This window comes from Phyllobates terribilis, unplaced genomic scaffold, assembly GCF_046119375.1.
Source record: "Phyllobates terribilis strain yellow unplaced genomic scaffold, ASM4611937v1 Scaffold_11__3_contigs__length_659146591, whole genome shotgun sequence".
NCBI classification, from domain to species: domain Eukaryota; kingdom Metazoa; phylum Chordata; class Amphibia; order Anura; family Dendrobatidae; genus Phyllobates; species Phyllobates terribilis.
Genome location: NW_027362771.1, coordinates 549,470,110 through 549,488,026, shown reverse-complemented (window position 1 = coordinate 549,488,026; position 17,917 = coordinate 549,470,110). Strand labels below are relative to the sequence as shown.

Genomic DNA, 17,917 nt, shown 5'->3' with positions numbered 1-17,917 from the left:
AGTGTACGGGCGAAATGACGTCCACCTTCACCCTTAAATTCTACATAACACATTTTGTATAGGCAAGTTTAAAGGGAACCTGAGGGCAAAAAAAAATTGTATCCACCCGCAGCCATAGAAGTAACCTACAGGTAAATACCATATGAAATATATGTGACTTTCTAATTGGAACTGCGGCTACAGAGAGAAAATAAAGTTATATTCTCCCTGCAGCCGCTCCCTTCCAGTAAAATGGGGAGGTGAAATTGGCTGGCTCGGTCAACTTTAATGTATATGGGGTCCTAAAGGATTTTTAGGGGGCATTCTATAAAAAGAAAGTGTAACTATAGATTAAAGGAGTTGCCTGGCCTTAGGGTACAAGTCTTCAGTCACTATGTGACTGAAGACTTGTGAATCCTCACATTGTGCATACTTCGGGTTGTGAGGATTATCCGGTGCTGGAGGCAGGCATGTGATCACAAGTATGCAGTTTGCACAGATACAGCCGACTAGAAGGAATTCAGGCGTATTGAGTGAAGCTGGACACGTCTAGTCGGAATTTGGCCGGAAGTATGCAAATTGCATATTTGCGGTCACATGACCGGCCGCTCCTGGCGCCGAAGAATCCTCACAGCACTCACTGTGCACACTGTGAGGATTCACAAGTCTGCTGTTACATAAAGTGACTGCAGACTTGTACCCTAAGGCGCCGGACAACCCCTTTAATTATTTTTCCTCTAAGTAGCAGTAAAGTTCTATTTTAAAGTTCTTTCTTTTTGCACCCATTGCTTTGGGAAGCTGTATGAAAATGAATTGATGTTTTCCCCCACTGAACTCAATAATAAATTAGGATTAATTCTGATGCCCCTAGTGGCTATGTGAGAAATAGCACTATATATGTAGCTGTTACATTTGAGCCAAGTCTTGGGAATTTACTCTAATTACAGTAGACAATCCCTTTAACTGGTTGAATGTTCAGAACAGTTTAACAGTATTTTCTAGATTAGAGAAAACTAACTATTTTTGTCCAGAAACAGCGCCACAGCTGTCTTCAGGCTAAGCATGGTATTGCTGTTTTTTCTAAAAAAATAAAAAATAAAAAGCTGCTAAATGTATCTAGTCCTGGACACTGTCTTTAAGAAAATGCAGATACAATAAATCTGCAATAGCATCTATAATCTATTATCTAGTAATAGTATGTAGTGAAAGCTGATAAAATGATATTTTAATATTCTCAAAAATTCCTTCAAAAATTGTGCAGGATTTTGGATTCACAATTAACACAGAAGATTGATGCGGTTTAATAATCTTGTAATGTTACAGCTATCAATGAGGTTATTGATCCCCATAACATGTGCTACCATCAGTTCCCTCTATGACTATTACAAGCCACAGTTAAAAGACAGTGTGAAAACAGAGAAAACATGAGAAATGGTTAGAAAATTAAGCTGTAAAGTTTTGATCGGTGGAGATCTGACTCCTAGGGATCTCCCACCAGTGCCTTAAACTAAGCAATACCCCTTTTAATATGGATCTGTAGACAAAAAATAGATTATTATAGTAATCTCACCTTGTGTCCAGCAGGTGGCAGTCCTGAGCCAAAAGCAAACAAATCCAGAAGACCAAATCCAGAGGAGCAGCAGGTGAGTGGTGCAGAGACGTGTTAGTAGGTATCACTGTTTTATCAGGGACCTATGGCATGTGTTTTATCATAATTATTATAAATTGTAGCCAAAAAGGCAAAAAAAAAGAAATAAAATTAAAATTAAAAAAGTAATGTAGAAAGCCGGAATGTGTGAATAAGTAGCCGTGAGTTTGCTATCTGCATGAATGTATGCCGGCCAGAGGGCAGCGCACATTTGTATCGTACTTTACACCAGTGAATTGGAATTATGATGGATTTGTCGGGCGTGCTTGCCAATATATCATTCTGCCTATACTCTGCCCACTTTTCTAAAAGTTGGCAGAACTGGCTGGGGACTGGCGCAAAAGTGTAAAAAGTCGCAAAATTGTTACGCAACATCAATTTGCGCAAAACAACTTTGACATTTCAAGCAGTTTTGCTCCAAAAATCTGGTGAAAACTGCTTGATGAATTGGGATTTTAATCGTAAAGGTAAAGAAAGCCATTCAACACAGATCTGTAGGGGGAAATTCACACTTAGATTTATTGCAGAAATTTCGGTGACTGCCATTTATTTGAATGTGGCTTCTACAGCGGAAAGTCATCATAAACAGGCTGCAGAATCATCCCCACAGTGGGGTCATGCGCAGGCTGCAGAATCATCCCCACAGTGGGGCCATGCACAGGCTGCAGAATCATCCCCACAGTGGGGTCATGCACAGGCTGCAGAATCATCCCCACAGTGGGGTCATGCACAGGCTGCAGAACCATCCCCACAGTGGGGTCATGCACAGGCTGCAGAACCATTCCCACAGTGGGGCCATGCACAGGCTGCAGAATCATCCCCACAGTGGGGCCATGCACAGGCTGCAGAATCATCCCCACAGTGGGGTCATGCACAGGCTGCAGAATCATCCCCACAGTGGGGCCATGCACAGGCTGCAGAATCATCCCCACAGTGGGACCATGCACAGGCTGCAGAATCATCCCCACAGTGGGGTCATGCACAGGCTGCAGATTCATCCCCACAGTGGGGTCATGCACAGGCTGCAGAACCATCCCCACAGTGGGGTCATGCACAGGCTGCAGAACCATCCCCACAGTGGGATCATGCACAGGCTGCAGAATCATCCCCACAGTGGGGTCATGCACAGGCTGCAGAATCATCCCCACAGTGGGACCATGCACAGGCTGCAGAATCATCCCCACAGTGGGGTCATGCACAGGCTGCAGAATCATCCCCACAGTGGGGCCATGCACAGGCTGCAGAATCATCCCCACAGTGGGGTCATGCACAGGCTGCAGATTCATCCCCACAGTGGGGTCATGCACAGGCTGCAGAATCATCCCCACAGTGGGGTCATGCACAGGCTGCAGAACCATCCCCACAGTGGGGTCATGCACAGGCTGCAGAATCATCCCCACAGTGGGGTCATGCACAGGCTGCAGAATCATCCCCACAGTGGGGTCATGCACAGGCTGCAGAACCATCCCCACAGTGGGGTCATGCACAGGCTGCAGAACCATCCCCACAGTGGGATCATGCACAGGCTGCAGAATCATCCCCACAGTGGGGTCATGCACAGGCTGCAGAATCATCCCCACAGTGGGGTCATGCACAGGCTGCAGAATCATCCCCACAGTGGGGCCATGCACAGGCTGCAGAATCATCCCCACAGTGGGGTCATGCACAGGCTGCAGAATCATCCCCACAGTGGGGTCATGCACAGGCTGCAGAACCATCCCCACAGTGGGGTCATGCACAGGCTGCAGAACCATCCCCACAGTGGGGTCATGCACAGGCTGCAGAACCATTCCCACAGTGGGGCCATGCACAGGCTGCAGAATCATCCCCACAGTGGGGCCATGCACAGGCTGCAGAATCATCCCCACAGTGGGGCCATGCACAGGCTGCAGAATCATCCCCACAGTGGGGCCATGCACAGGCTGCAGAATCATCCCCACAGTGGGGTCATGCACAGGCTGCAGAATCATCCCCACAGTGGGGTCATGCACAGGCTGAAGAACCATCACCACAGTGGGGTCATGCACAGGCTGCAGAACCATTCCCACAGTGGGGCCATGCACAGGCTGCAGAATCATCCCCACAGTGGGGCCATGCACAGGCTGCAGAATCATCCCCACAGTGGGGCCATGCACAGGCTGCAGAATCATCCCCACAGTGGGGCCATGCACAGGCTGCAGAATCATCCCCACAGTGGGACCATGCACAGGCTGCAGAATCATCCCCACAGTGGGGTCATGCACAGGCTGCAGATTCATCCCCACAGTGGGGTCATGCACAGGCTGCAGAATCATCCCCACAGTGGGGTCATGCACAGGCTGCAGAATCATCCCCACAGTGGGGTCATGCACAGGCTGCAGAACCATCCCCACAGTGGGGTCATGCACAGGCTGCAGAACCATCCCCACAGTGGGGTCATGCACAGGCTGCAGAATCATCCCCACAGTGGGGTCATGCACAGGCTGCAGAATCATCCCCACAGTGGGGTCATGCACAGGCTGCAGAATCATCCCCACAGTGGGGTCATGCACAGGCTGCAGAACCATCCCCACAGTGGGGTCATGCACAGGCTGCAGAATCATCCCCACAGTGGGGTCATGCACAGGCTGCAGAATCATCCCCACAGTGGGGTCATGCACAGGCTGCAGAATCATCCCCACAGTGGGGCCATGGACAGGCTGCAGAATCATCCCCACAGTGGGGTCATGCACAGGCTGCAGAATCATCCCCACAGTGGGGTCATGCACAGGCTGCAGAACCATCCCCACAGTGGGGTCATGCACAGGCTGCAGAACCATTCCCACAGTGGGGCCATGCACAGGCTGCAGAATCATCCCCACAGTGGGGCCATGCACAGGCTGCAGAATCATCCCCACAGTGGGGTCATGCACAGGCTGCAGAATCATCCCCACAGTGGGGTCATGCACAGGCTGCAGAATCATCCCCACAGTGGGGCCATGGACAGGCTGCAGAATCATCCCCACAGTGGGGTCATGCACAGGCTGCAGAATCATCCCCACAGTGGGGTCATGCACAGGCTGCAGAACCATCCCCACAGTGGGGTCATGCACAGGCTGCAGAACCATTCCCACAGTGGGGCCATGCACAGGCTGCAGAATCATCCCCACAGTGGGGCCATGCACAGGCTGCAGAATCATCCCCACAGTGGGGCCATGCACAGGCTGCAGAATCATCCCCACAGTGGGGCCATGCACAGGCTGCAGAATCATCCCCACAGTGGGGTCATGCACAGGCTGCAGAATCATCCCCACAGTGGGGTCATGCACAGGCTGCAGAACCATCCCCACAGTGGGGTCATGCACAGGCTGCAGAACCATTCCCACAGTGGGGCCATGCACAGGCTGCAGAATCATCCCCACAGTGGGGCCATGCACAGGCTGCAGAATCATCCCCACAGTGGGGTCATGCACAGGCTGCAGAATCATCCCCACAGTGGGGCCATGCACAGGCTGCAGAATCATCCCCACAGTGGGACCATGCACAGGCTGCAGAATCATCCCCACAGTGGGGTCATGCACAGGCTGCAGATTCATCCCCACAGTGGGGTCATGCACAGGCTGCAGAACCATCCCCACAGTGGGGTCATGCACAGGCTGCAGAACCATCCCCACAGTGGGGTCATGCACAGGCTGCAGAATCATCCCCACAGTGGGGTCATGCACAGGCTGCAGAATCATCCCCACAGTGGGGTCATGCACAGGCTGCAGAATCATCCCCACAGTGGGGTCATGCACAGGCTGCAGAACCATCCCCACAGTGGGGTCATGCACAGGCTGCAGAATCATCCCCACAGTGGGGTCATGCACAGGCTGCAGAATCATCCCCACAGTGGGGTCATGCACAGGCTGCAGAATCATCCCCACAGTGGGGCCATGGACAGGCTGCAGAATCATCCCCACAGTGGGGTCATGCACAGGCTGCAGAATCATCCCCACAGTGGGGTCATGCACAGGCTGCAGAACCATCCCCACAGTGGGGTCATGCACAGGCTGCAGAACCATTCCCACAGTGGGGCCATGCACAGGCTGCAGAATCATCCCCACAGTGGGGCCATGCACAGGCTGCAGAATCATCCCCACAGTGGGGCCATGCACAGGCTGCAGAATCATCCCCACAGTGGGGCCATGCACAGGCTGCAGAATCATCCCCACAGTGGGGTCATGCACAGGCTGCAGAATCATCCCCACAGTGGGGTCATGCACAGGCTGCAGAACCATCCCCACAGTGGGGTCATGCACAGGCTGCAGAACCATTCCCACAGTGGGGCCATGCACAGGCTGCAGAATCATCCCCACAGTGGGGCCATGCACAGGCTGCAGAATCATCCCCACAGTGGGGTCATGCACAGGCTGCAGAATCATCCCCACAGTGGGGCCATGCACAGGCTGCAGAATCATCCCCACAGTGGGACCATGCACAGGCTGCAGAATCATCCCCACAGTGGGGTCATGCACAGGCTGCAGATTCATCCCCACAGTGGGGTCATGCACAGGCTGCAGAATCATCCCCACAGTGGGGTCATGCACAGGCTGCAGAACCATCCCCACAGTGGGGTCATGCACAGGCTGCAGAATCATCCCCACAGTGGGGTCATGCACAGGCTGCAGAATCATCCCCACAGTGGGGTCATGCACAGGCTGCAGAACCATCCCCACAGTGGGGTCATGCACAGGCTGCAGAACCATCCCCACAGTGGGGTCATGCACAGGCTGCAAAATCATCCCCACAGTGGGGTCATGCACAGGCTGCAGAATCATCCCCACAGTGGGGTCATGCACAGTCTGCAGAACCATCCCCACAGTGGGGTCATGCACAGGCTGCAGAACCATCCCCACAGTGGGGTCATGCACAGGCTGCAGAATCATCCCCACAGTGGGGTCATGCACAGGCTGCAGAATCATCCCCACAGTGGGGTCATGCACAGGCTGCAGAATCATCCCCACAGTGGGGTCATGCACAGGCTGCAGAATCATCCCCACAGTGGGGTCATGCATAGGCTGCAGAATCATCCCCACAGTGGGGTCATGCACAGGCTGCAGAATCATCCCCACAGTGGGGTCATGCACAGGCTGCAGAATCATCCCCACAGTGGGGTCATGCACAGGCTGCAGAATCATCCCCACAGTGGGGTCATGCACAGGCTGCAGAATCATCCCCACAGTGGGGTCATGCACAGGCTGCAGAATCATCCCCACAGTGGGGTCATGCACAGGCTGCAGAATCATCCCCACAGTGGGGCCATGCGCAGGCTGCAGAATCATCCCCACAGTGGGGTCATGCGCAGGCTGCAGAATCATCCCTAATCCCATGTACTGTTTTTCTAGTTACTGGATTTAATGATTGTTGAGGATTAGAAAAGCATAACTTCTTTCTCCCAGAATCATATCTGCTCATACATTGTGTTTGTTATTTGCAGCCTCAGCTCCATTGAAGTGAATGGTGCTGAGCTACAATACCATAACCAACCTGTGAACGGCAGTGTTTGTGGGGGAAAAAAAGCCATGTTTTACTACTAATACTGGACATATTCTGAAGTGGCTATTACTATGGATGGTTTTTTTTTTTAGAATCTTTGTATTTTCTATTTATCTATATCTTTTCTCCTTTATACTTTCAGGATCTATCACCTGTTTCCAAAGCTGTGGTAAAATTTGACTTTATGGCCGAGTCAGAAAAGTGAGTGAGTATGACTTTATTTCTATTTATTAATTTTCTCAATATACAGTATATATGGTAAATATGTACATTTTATTTCAGGCTTTTATGTTTTTGCAGGTCACTTTTATATACTTTTCTTTCAATGTTTGATAACTTGGCTCTTGGCTCTCTGTATGGGCTTTGTTCATCTGCCTATAGCAAACCTGTGACATTGTTTATTCCAAGTGAGTGCTGCAGCCCATCAGTGGCCACTGATGGGCTGCAGCCTTCACAATTCCACCCACCATCCAATATCAGTAAGGTAGATGGAGATACTGTAGGTGAGTACATGGCTTAGCTATGTCAATTAGTCGCATAAACTTTAAATGGATTGGTAATATATACCTGTGTGACCACTGCTTCATTCAATTTCTTCCACAATGATGGTTTCTGACCTAAGGAGTCATGATCGGTTTGGGTCCCAGCAGGGATCATGCATGTACAGATGAAACCAGACGTTTACATTCACTATATAAAAAGACACATATGTTTTTCTCAATATCTGATATGAAATCGGAATAAACCTTTCTCGTTTTAGGTCAATTAGGATTATACCATAATTTTTAATATTTGCCAAATGCCAGAATAATGAGAGAGAGAGAATGTTTTAAGCATTTTTATTACTTACTGCAAAGTCAAAAGTTTACATACATTTCATTAGTATTTGGTACCATTGCCCTTAAACTGAATGACTTGGGTGAAACATTTGGGATATCCTTCCACAAGCTTCTCACAATAGTTGGTCGGAATTTGGTCCCATTCCTCCTGACAAAACTGGTGTAACTGATCTGGTTTGTAGGTCGCCTTGCTGGTACCTGCCTTTTCAGCTTTGCCCATAAATATTCAACAGGATTGAGATCAGGGCTTTGTGATGGCCACTCCAAAACATTGACTTTGTTATCCTTAAGCCACTTTGTTACCATTTTGGCAGTATGCTTTTGGTTATTGTCCATTTGGAAGACCCATTTCCGCCCAAGCTTTAACTTCCTGGCTGATGTCTTGAGATCCTGCTTCAGTATTTCCACATAATCTTCTTTTCTCATGATGTCATCTACTGTATTTTGTGAAGTGCACCAGTCCCTCCTGCAGCAAAACAACCCCACAACATGATGCTGCCACCCCCGTGTTTCACAGATGGGATGGTGTTCTCAGGCTTCCAAGCTTCTCTCTTTTTCCTCCAAACATAATGATGGTCATTATGCCCAAAAATTTCAATTTTAGTTTCATCAGACCACAGGGCATGTCTACAAAAAATTAAGGTCTTTGCTCCTGTGTGCATTTGCAAACATTATTCTGGCTTTTATGTTTCTTTTGGAGTAATGGCTTCTTCCTGGCAGAGTGGCCTTTTAGCCCATTTTGATACAGTACTCGTTTCACTGTGGATATTGACACAATCTTACCAGCTCCCGCCATCATCTTCACAAGGTCTTTTGCTTTTGTCCTTGGGTTGATATGTACTTGTCGAACCAAAGCACGTTCATCTCTGGGACACAGAACCCGTCTCCTTCCTGAGCGGTATGATGGCTGGACATTCCCATCTTGTTTGTACTTGCGTATAATTGTTTGTACAGATGAACGAGGCACCTTCAGGTATCTTGAAATTGTACCCAAGGATGAGCCAGACTTGTGCAAGTCCACACTTCTCTTCCTGATATCTTGGCTGATTTATTTAGCCTTTCCCATGATGCTACACAAAGAAGCAGTGTGTTTCAGGTGTGCATTAAAATGCATCCACAGGTGTGTCAGAAGCTTCCAAACACATGACATCATCAAATGGTCAGTCCAGAATTGTTTAAAGGCATAGTAATCTTAGTGTATGTAAACTTTTCACTTTGCAGTAAGTAATAAAAATGCCTTAAAACATTCTCTCTCTCTCATGATTCTGGCATTTGGCAAATATTAAAAATGCTGGTAATCCTAATTGACCTAAAACGGGAAAGGTTTATTCTGATTTCATGTCAGATATTAAGAAAAACATGCAGATGTGTATTTTTATATAGTGTATAGAAACTTCTGGTTTCAACTGTATATAACCTATCCTGTACAGCTAAATTATTAAAACAACCAAGGGTCTAAGGTAGAGCGTTTCTCCTCGGGGAGAGTGCCAAACCAGCGTAAGGAGACTTATAGGCCATGCAGTGCTCCACTGGGAATTTTAAATATGCAAATAGCCTCTTCAGAAAAAAGAGGACTTTATCTCTGGCACCACTTATTGGATGTAGCAAACCTAAAAGTTAATAATGCAAATGTTCCCCCTTAGACCACAGCCAGGGGCCTCTCCTAAAGCCAAATCAGATCTCCTGCTTTGCTCTGATGAAGGGCAACACCCTGAAACACGTTTCTCCAAATGGATTTCTGGCTTGGCTTCTTCTCCTAAGTCATGTGGCAAGGCTTGTTAAAGGGACGATATTGACTTTTAGCTGACGCCAGACCTAAAGTCCTCTTCCTTATGAAGAGGCTATTTGCATAATTAAAACAGCCAAACTACTTTTCCTATAACAAGTGGTGCTTCAGTTTTGGAGTCTACCTAGACCCCAATCAGCTTTCTAGAGAAGGTGACCTCAGATGAATGAGTCTTCTTAACAGTGGACAATTCCTTTAAGGAAGTTAGAATAGAGTGAAGATCAATAATCCACTGTGGATTATTATCTACTAAGCCTATGAAATGTGGCAGTGACAGTGATAACTGCAACATAATTCAGCTTAAGCTGTCTGATATGATCTTGCATCTGACAGAATACAGATTATTCTGTACATTTATTCTGTAGAGAGATTTCCTTGCAGCGTGGGACCACGGTCAATATCCTGAAGAAAATAGATGATCACTGGCTGCTGGGAGAACAAGATGGAAGGAGAGGCATTTTCCCGGAGACCTACGTCAGGGTCAGTAGTTATCTACATATGTATGTATGTTGCTAATATTGACGCCTTGCAGAAAATAACAATTATTTGTAAAATAGTCCTCTTCTGACCGTGAATGTCGGAAGTGTTAAACTAGCCTTATCTGTGATCAACTGATCATGACTGATCGACTTGTAATGATCATTTCCCGTGATCACATCATAATGATCGTTTCCCTCGATCAACTGATCATGTCTGGCCCACTCATAATGGTTAATTATTATCCATGATTAAAATGATGGTCCCTATTACTAACTCATAATAAATAATTAATCTGCAGACCGGATATTATAGAGCAGGAGGAGCTGATCAGATTGATAGACATTTTTGTGGGAAAATTTTCCGAAAAACTTGGATTTTATTCATTGAAATCCCCGGTGACTGTATGCTTATGCGTCCAGTGGGCGGTCCTATTCATTGTTTCATAGTTGTTAGTCACTAGTAGGACCGCCCACTGGACTCAGTGACTGTATACAATAATTTCAATGAATAACGTACAAGTTATACTGAGTCTTTTCCCACAAACCTATATATCATTTTTCTCAGCTTCTCCTTCTCTATACCGGGTTGTCATCAGATCGGACTGCATGAACAACGTGACGGGTTCCCTTTAGTTATCAAGTCATAATGTCTATTACCCATTTTCAAATGACAATGACTGATCTATTCATAACCATCCTCTCGTCAGCACATAATTACTGCTCAGCCGGCACTCATTATGTATTGTGAGCAAATCATGATCATGTCTCAGTATCAACTCATGATTCCTGATCAACTCATTACGATCATTTCATCTGATCACCTTGTGATGCCTGATCAACTTCTTAAGATTGTGTCTTCTGATCAACTCGTGACGCCTGATCAACTCATTATTATCTCTTCTGATCAACTGTGATTCCTGGATTAACTCCTTAAGTTCATGTCTTCTGATCAACTCGTAATGCCTGATTACCTCCTTAAGATTGTATCTTCTGATCAACTCGTGATGCCTGATCAACTCATTACGATCATTTCATCTGATCACCTTGTGATGCCTGATCAACTTCTTAAGATTGTGTCTTCTGATCAACTCGTGACACCTGATCAACTCATTATTATCTCTTCTGATCAACTGTGATTCCTGGATTAACTCCTTAAGTTCATGTCTTCTGATCAACTTGTGATGCCCGATCAACTCATTACGATCGTGTCTTCTGATCAACTCGTAATGCCTGATCAACTCCTTAAGATTGTATCCTCTGATCAACTTGTGAAGCCTGATCAACTCATTACGATCATCTGTTCTGATCAACTAGTAATGCCTGATCAACTCCTTACGATCGTGTCTTCTGATCAACTCGAGATGCCTGATCAACTCATTAAGATCATGTCTTCTGTTCAACTAGTAATGCCTGATTAATTCATAAGGGTCTTCTATCATGAACTAATTATTTTATACTAATTATGACTTTAGGTCAGCACATAATGACCACAGACTTGCCTGACCACCTTTGTGCGATCGTCCTAATATATTAATCATTATTTGTTTCCCCCTCCAGGTTCTGACCCCAGGTGAGCCTGAACCAATGGAGACCCCTCAGCTCTCAGGAATTGCCCTTTATGATTTCAAGGCGGATTCTGAAAGAGAGCTACCTCTCCGTAAAGTAAGGGACGGTGCCTGTGTTATTAGAATTCCTCTACCTGTCATTCCTACATGTACAAACAAACAATGGAAACCATGGCAGCTAGAACGTAACCATAAGCCTCGTCCACCATAAACCGATTGTGCTTGATTTATGTGCTGCCATTTTCTTCTATTATTTTTAGAATATTTTGATGATTTTAATTGTCTTTTTATGAGAGAGCACATAAATATATTGTCTTTACAAGCTACCAACACGGAATGATGAGACTCAATCGTCTAGAAAAAGAGAATTCCACTATACCTGGTACTGTTATGGGACTGATGTGGCTGTGATAGACTTGTCTGCTTATATTCCCCATAATACAACAAGTCTGAGGCCTAGTTTCATACAACTCTGCCACTCCTCTGTTATTCCTCTTGGAAATTTAGGAATAAATTATAATCTGGCAGTTGTCGTTCCCTTTGTCAATTGTGTTCCTATAGAGCAGGAGGAGCTGATTATATAAATATACATTTTATGTGGGGAAAAGTTTCTGTAAAACTTGCATTTTATTCATTGAAATCTCTGGTGATTTTATGCTTATGAGTCCAGTGGGCGGTCCTATTCATTGCTGGATAGCTGCCAGTCACCAGTAGGACCGCCTACTGGACTCTTATGTATATAATGATTTCAATGAATAAAGTGTGCTCCTCCTAGTGTCAGGATTGCACCCTCTTTACAAGGGGACAGAAAATGTTCAATGCTCAATTTATTTCTTAATTTTTAGGAGACATAACACAACCATAGATTGTGTCTTTCCTCTAAGATTTCTAAGATGCTCCAGAAGAATATGAAGGTCACATATAGTCAATGTATAAGGGTCTTCTTTGCCCCCATTTCAGCTTTTTGATAAATATGATACGTAGTGCACCGAAGTTTGAAAGCTGCAACACGTGAATCAATCTGACCCACTTTATATCATATTAATGCCTAGTTTTGCATGCCTCACTTATGATTGACAGCACTGGCTTTCCTGAGCTTTCTCTGCACACCGTGCACACTCCAGGCAAGCCAGTGCTGTCAATCACCAGTAAGGGAGGTGTGGCAGGCAAAACCACTGGGTAGAACGATGCACTGAGCCTTTGGCCACACCCAGGGTGCACCAAGGACCCTAATCAGCATATGTGATAAAACGTCAGTTTCTGCAGGACGGAGGTAGCTATTAGATCACTAAAGGTGGAATCTTTATAGACTATATCCCCTAGAAGACGTGGGCTTAGTTTATACTGCCGGTTTGGACTGACAGTCTCCCTTTAAGAGCTTTTCTGTAATGACATTCCTGACATTCGTGCTCGGGGGCGGATATAGCATATGTGTAACCTGCACAGCTGCACATCAGCGCTGCAGGCAAAGCTGCCTTACCAGAACAATGGAGCAGATTTACTAAACCTGTCTAATATTTCATCAGTGTAAACTTAGACGAGACAGTTCTAAAATGGCTAAAAATTTATTACAGCGGCTCACGCTGAATGACAAATTTGGACATTTTTTGTCTAACCTCACGCCACCGCTTGGTTGTCTTTCTATCAAAATTTGGGTGTAATTTTGGCACAAAAAAGTGTATAAAACAATGAATGTTGTGCAAGGCGTTTACCCAACTTCTTGATGCAAAAAGGGCAGACATCTACTGCTTGGCGCGGCTGAGCGGTCATGTGTTTTCCATTGGGGAGAGAGGAGAAAGACACTGCCAGACCTACTCTGGCAGTGACATATCTCCCCTGAAAACGAAAGTATCTGACATCAAAATTCCAACATGTCCGATGCTGAGTGCTTGGCGCGGTGATGTGTTTTCCGTTGAGGAGAGCGAAGAAAGCATAATCTGGCAGTGGCTTATCTCCCCTGAAAACACAATTATCTGACGTCAAAATTCCAACATGTCCGATGCTGGGTTCTTGGGGTGACTGAGTGATCACGTGTTTTTCGTTGGGGAGAGAGGAGAAAGACGCTGCCAGACATAATCTGGCAATAGCTTATCTCCTCTGAAAACAAAAGTATCTGACGTCAAAATTTCCAACATGTCATCTTCCGTGACAGCATCTGTTGGGGAAGAGTCAGGGGTGCCATACACTTCAGATGGTTGGCCAGTCCCGCAGAAATTGGTGGGTTCAGCCAACTTTCATCTTATGTGTATGGGGGCCTTTGGACAGCATCTTTGCAAGGATCTAATGAATTCAATGACTGAGAATTACTGGTGGACTCTAATTTATGAGAGAAATTGACCCAGAGAGGACATGAGGCCATAAACTGTTCATGCACGAAGGCCCATGGGCAATAATTAGTACCAGGAGCAAATGTATATAGGTCTGGCATGAGCGCAGGATATCAGGTGCAGCCGGTCTGTGTGACATATTTATGTGCTTATTACTGAGAATTATCCGGTTATAAACTCATCTCATGATGCCGGCGTGAAATTGACAGAAGTGCTGTTGCCATAGGCGTGTAAACATGAATTATACATTGGCTTCATCTCTAAGGAGGATGACAGCAAAAAACATGACACGTCAACTCAACCTTATGGAAACATTCCTGGGCCTGGGGTGGAACGTAGGACAATGGGAGGGAGAGGTGCCGGCCGTTATATATGTGAGAAGTACAGGGGTGGTGACGTAAAATGACGTACAATTTAGAAACCAGTGACATAGTACATTACAGATCACTAATGTGCCAGCAATTTCTGTTTCCACACTGCTTTCCCAGTCTGGTGAATGGCAAACCTGCCCTTATATCCACAAATATAGAAGTAGGGGAAAATGCATGGAATCATTCATAATTAGGCAGATACTGGGAAAGCTGTGTGACAATCCTTGTGTGAACTGTAATGCCATATTGGTTGTCTCTCATCTCTTCCCATCTCCTAAATGTACAAACTGTCCATATATCCAATAATATATCAGTGGATGATGATGTAACAATTCATAATAAGGCATATTTGTGATACTAAAAGCGTGGGAAAGATGGGTGACAACCCTTACTGGAACTATAATGATTGCCATATTGGTTATCCACCATCTTTACCAGTCTCCTAAATGATAAATCTGCCAGTACATCCAGCAATAGAGAAGTAGATGATGTATGAATTCACAATTCAGGAGATTTCTTATGTCAGAAACTGGGAAAGCTGGGTGACACTGTGAGAGCTGGGTGACACTGTGAGAGCTGGGTGACACTGTGAAAGATGGGTGACACTGTGAAAGATGGGTGACACTGTGAAGGCTGGGTAACACTGTGAAGGCTGGATGACACTGTGAGAGCTGGGCGACACTGTGAAGGCTGGGTGACACTGTGAAGGCTGGGTGACACTGTGAAGGCTGGGCGACACGGTAAACGCTGGGCCACACTGTGAAAGCTGGGCGATACTGTGAAAGCTGGGCGACACTGTGAAATCTGGACGACACTGTGAAATCTGGACGACACTGTGAAATCTGGACGACACTGTGACGACTGGAGGACTGGAGGACACTGTGACATCTGGAGGACACTGTGAAATCTGGAGGACACTGTGAAATCTGGAGGACACTGAAATCTGGGCGACACTGTGAAATCTGTGCGGCACTGCGAAATCTGGGTTACATTGCAAAATCTGGGCGACACTGTGAAAGCTGGGCGACACTGCGAAAGCTGGGCGACACTGTGAAATCTGTGCGGCACTGCGAAATCTGGAGGACACTGTGAAATCTGGGTGACATTGTGAAATCTGGGTGACACTGCGAAAGCTGGGCGACACTGCGAAAGCTGGGCGACACTGTGAAATCTGTGCGGCACTGCGAAATCTGGAGGACACTGTGAAATCTGGGTGACACTGTGAAATCTGGGTGACATTGTGAAAGCTGGGCGACACTGCGAAAGCTGGGCGACACTGCAAAAGCTGGGCGACAGTGCAAAAGCTGGGTGACACTGCGAAAGCTGGGCGACACTGCGAAAGCTGGGCGACACTGCGAAAGCTGAGCGACACTGCAAAAGCTGGGTGACACTGCGAAAGCTGGGTGACAGTGCAAAAGCTGGGTGACACTGCAAAAGCTGGGTGACAGTGCAAAAGCTGGGCGACACTGCGAAAGCTGGGTGACACTGCGAAAGCAGGGCGACACTGCAAAAGCTGGGTGACACTGCGAAAGCTGGGCGACACTGTGAAATCTAGGTGACAATCCTTGTGGGAACTATAACGGGAGCCGTAATGATTTCTCCCGTCTTTGCCAGCCGCATGAATGGAACATCTGTTGTTATAGCCATCAATATATAACTAGAACATACACTGTATATTGATAATTAGGTAGGGTATATATGCTTAAGACTGATAAAGATGGGTGCCAGCGCTCATGGGAACGATAATGTAAGCTATATTGGTTGTCCCCATCTTTCACAGTCTCCTAAATAGCGAATCTGCCTGTAGATTTGCGATTCTAAAAACTGGTCAACCTTCGTGTGAACTATAATGGTGTCCGTATTGTATGTCCTCTTCTCTTCCAGTCTCATGAATAGCGGATCTATCTATATATCCAGCCACATTGAAGTAGAGCATGTAATAAGGCAGATTTGCTGACATAAGAAGGTACATTTGCAATGCTAGAAACTTGGAAAGCTGGGTGACAATCCATACAAGATCTAAAGTGTTCTTGATATTGATTGTCCTCCATGTTTCCTAGTTTCCTGATTGACAGCTATCACTCATTATTTATTCTCGTATCACAGCATTACCGGACATGTCGATTGTCACCCAGCTTTCCCAGAATCTGATATAAATGAGGACATCTGAATACAATTCTACATGTGGACAGAGTTGTATGTGCTTGCATCATTACCTGAGGGACAGACGTCTTGTCAGCCCATCCCTGCTCTGTAACATGAGGACGTCCTTGAGGAATTCCATTCCGGATACTTTGTGCTATTATACAGGCAGAGAAGTTCGGGGATGACGTCTGCTACCTGTATGGTTTATTACAACATGGCTCGTTCCTTGTACGTGACTCATTTTGACAAACAGATCAGGGTTTTTTATTATATTTAATACCGCGATATTCAGGATATTTACTTGTAGCTATTTTAGGATGAGCAGACCTTTGGAAGTCTTGCACTGTGTGCCCACTAGCAAAATGCAGATGTGATACCGCCTTATCACCTGCCATTGGAACGGACTATGCACTTTGCTGTCCGACACCCGGCACCACCACAACCACCTGTCAGCAGGTCACGTGGAACAGTACAGCGCCGTATCCTGTGTAGTAACCATTCTTGGTACTGCAACTCAATTCCTATTTAAGTGAATATGATCTGAGCTGCAGTACCTAATAATGACCACTACCCAGTGTATGGAGCTGTGCCTTTCTGACTATATACTGTGTACACCTGGGACCCTCTTACAGCTAATCACTAGTGGTGCCACTTACGGGAAATGTATCACTTTTTCTAAGAATAGTGTGGTAGATCTGCTCACTCGGCTGCACATGTAGGTAAACACGGAACACTGTCTCTTTAAATTTCTTGTTGGTTTATTAAATGTCAAAACCAATATAAAGTTCATAAAAATAAACACAGCCCATCTAGCATAACGGCAAAACAAAATAAGAAAATGTCCAGCATAGTCCTTGCACCAGCTGGGGTCAGGCCCCTCGGGGTTAGCAAAAACACACGGTTCAGCTTAGCACCAAAACACAAGCTCCTCTCTCTGGAGCTGGCCTCCAGATACTAAACCAAATCAACACCTGCGTCAAAAGGCTGGCTATTCAAAGCCCAGACCACTTCCTAGGGGTGGAGATATGGTGAATGACATCCCACCCGCACTTTGCCATTCACCAATAAAACATGCCTTTTTAAATTTGGCTGCTTAACCCTCTCTGCACCTACCATGCAGGAGAAAAACTTCCATGTTTCACATCACTGAAGCTAATAGCCTCAGTGAAACATATCTCCCCTCCAGTATTCTGCCTGTGACTTTGTCACAACAGGTAATTAATAAAATAGCACTGGATAACTCTTTTAAAGCGGTTCTTCAGGACTTTAAGACAGGCCTTCA

The 17,917-nt window shown here is 46.3% G+C and overlaps 1 protein-coding gene across 4 annotated transcripts in view; it reads left to right on the top strand.

Annotated features, from left to right (window-relative positions):
- The window catches only part of SORBS3 (sorbin and SH3 domain containing 3), a 104,570-nt gene that overhangs the window by 75,097 nt on the left and 11,556 nt on the right, over positions 1-17,917 (top strand). For 3 of the 4 annotated variants that reach the window (XM_073654036.1, XM_073654037.1, XM_073654034.1), the window contains exons 9-12: positions 1,561-1,622; positions 7,266-7,324; positions 10,114-10,228; positions 11,785-11,889. In XM_073654036.1, coding sequence (XP_073510137.1) covers positions 1,561-1,622; positions 7,266-7,324; positions 10,114-10,228; positions 11,785-11,889 — 341 coding nt within the window. The remainder of the gene's footprint in view (positions 1-1,560; positions 1,623-7,265; positions 7,325-10,113; positions 10,229-11,784; positions 11,890-17,917) is intronic. The other variant, XM_073654035.1, reaches the window with a different exon arrangement.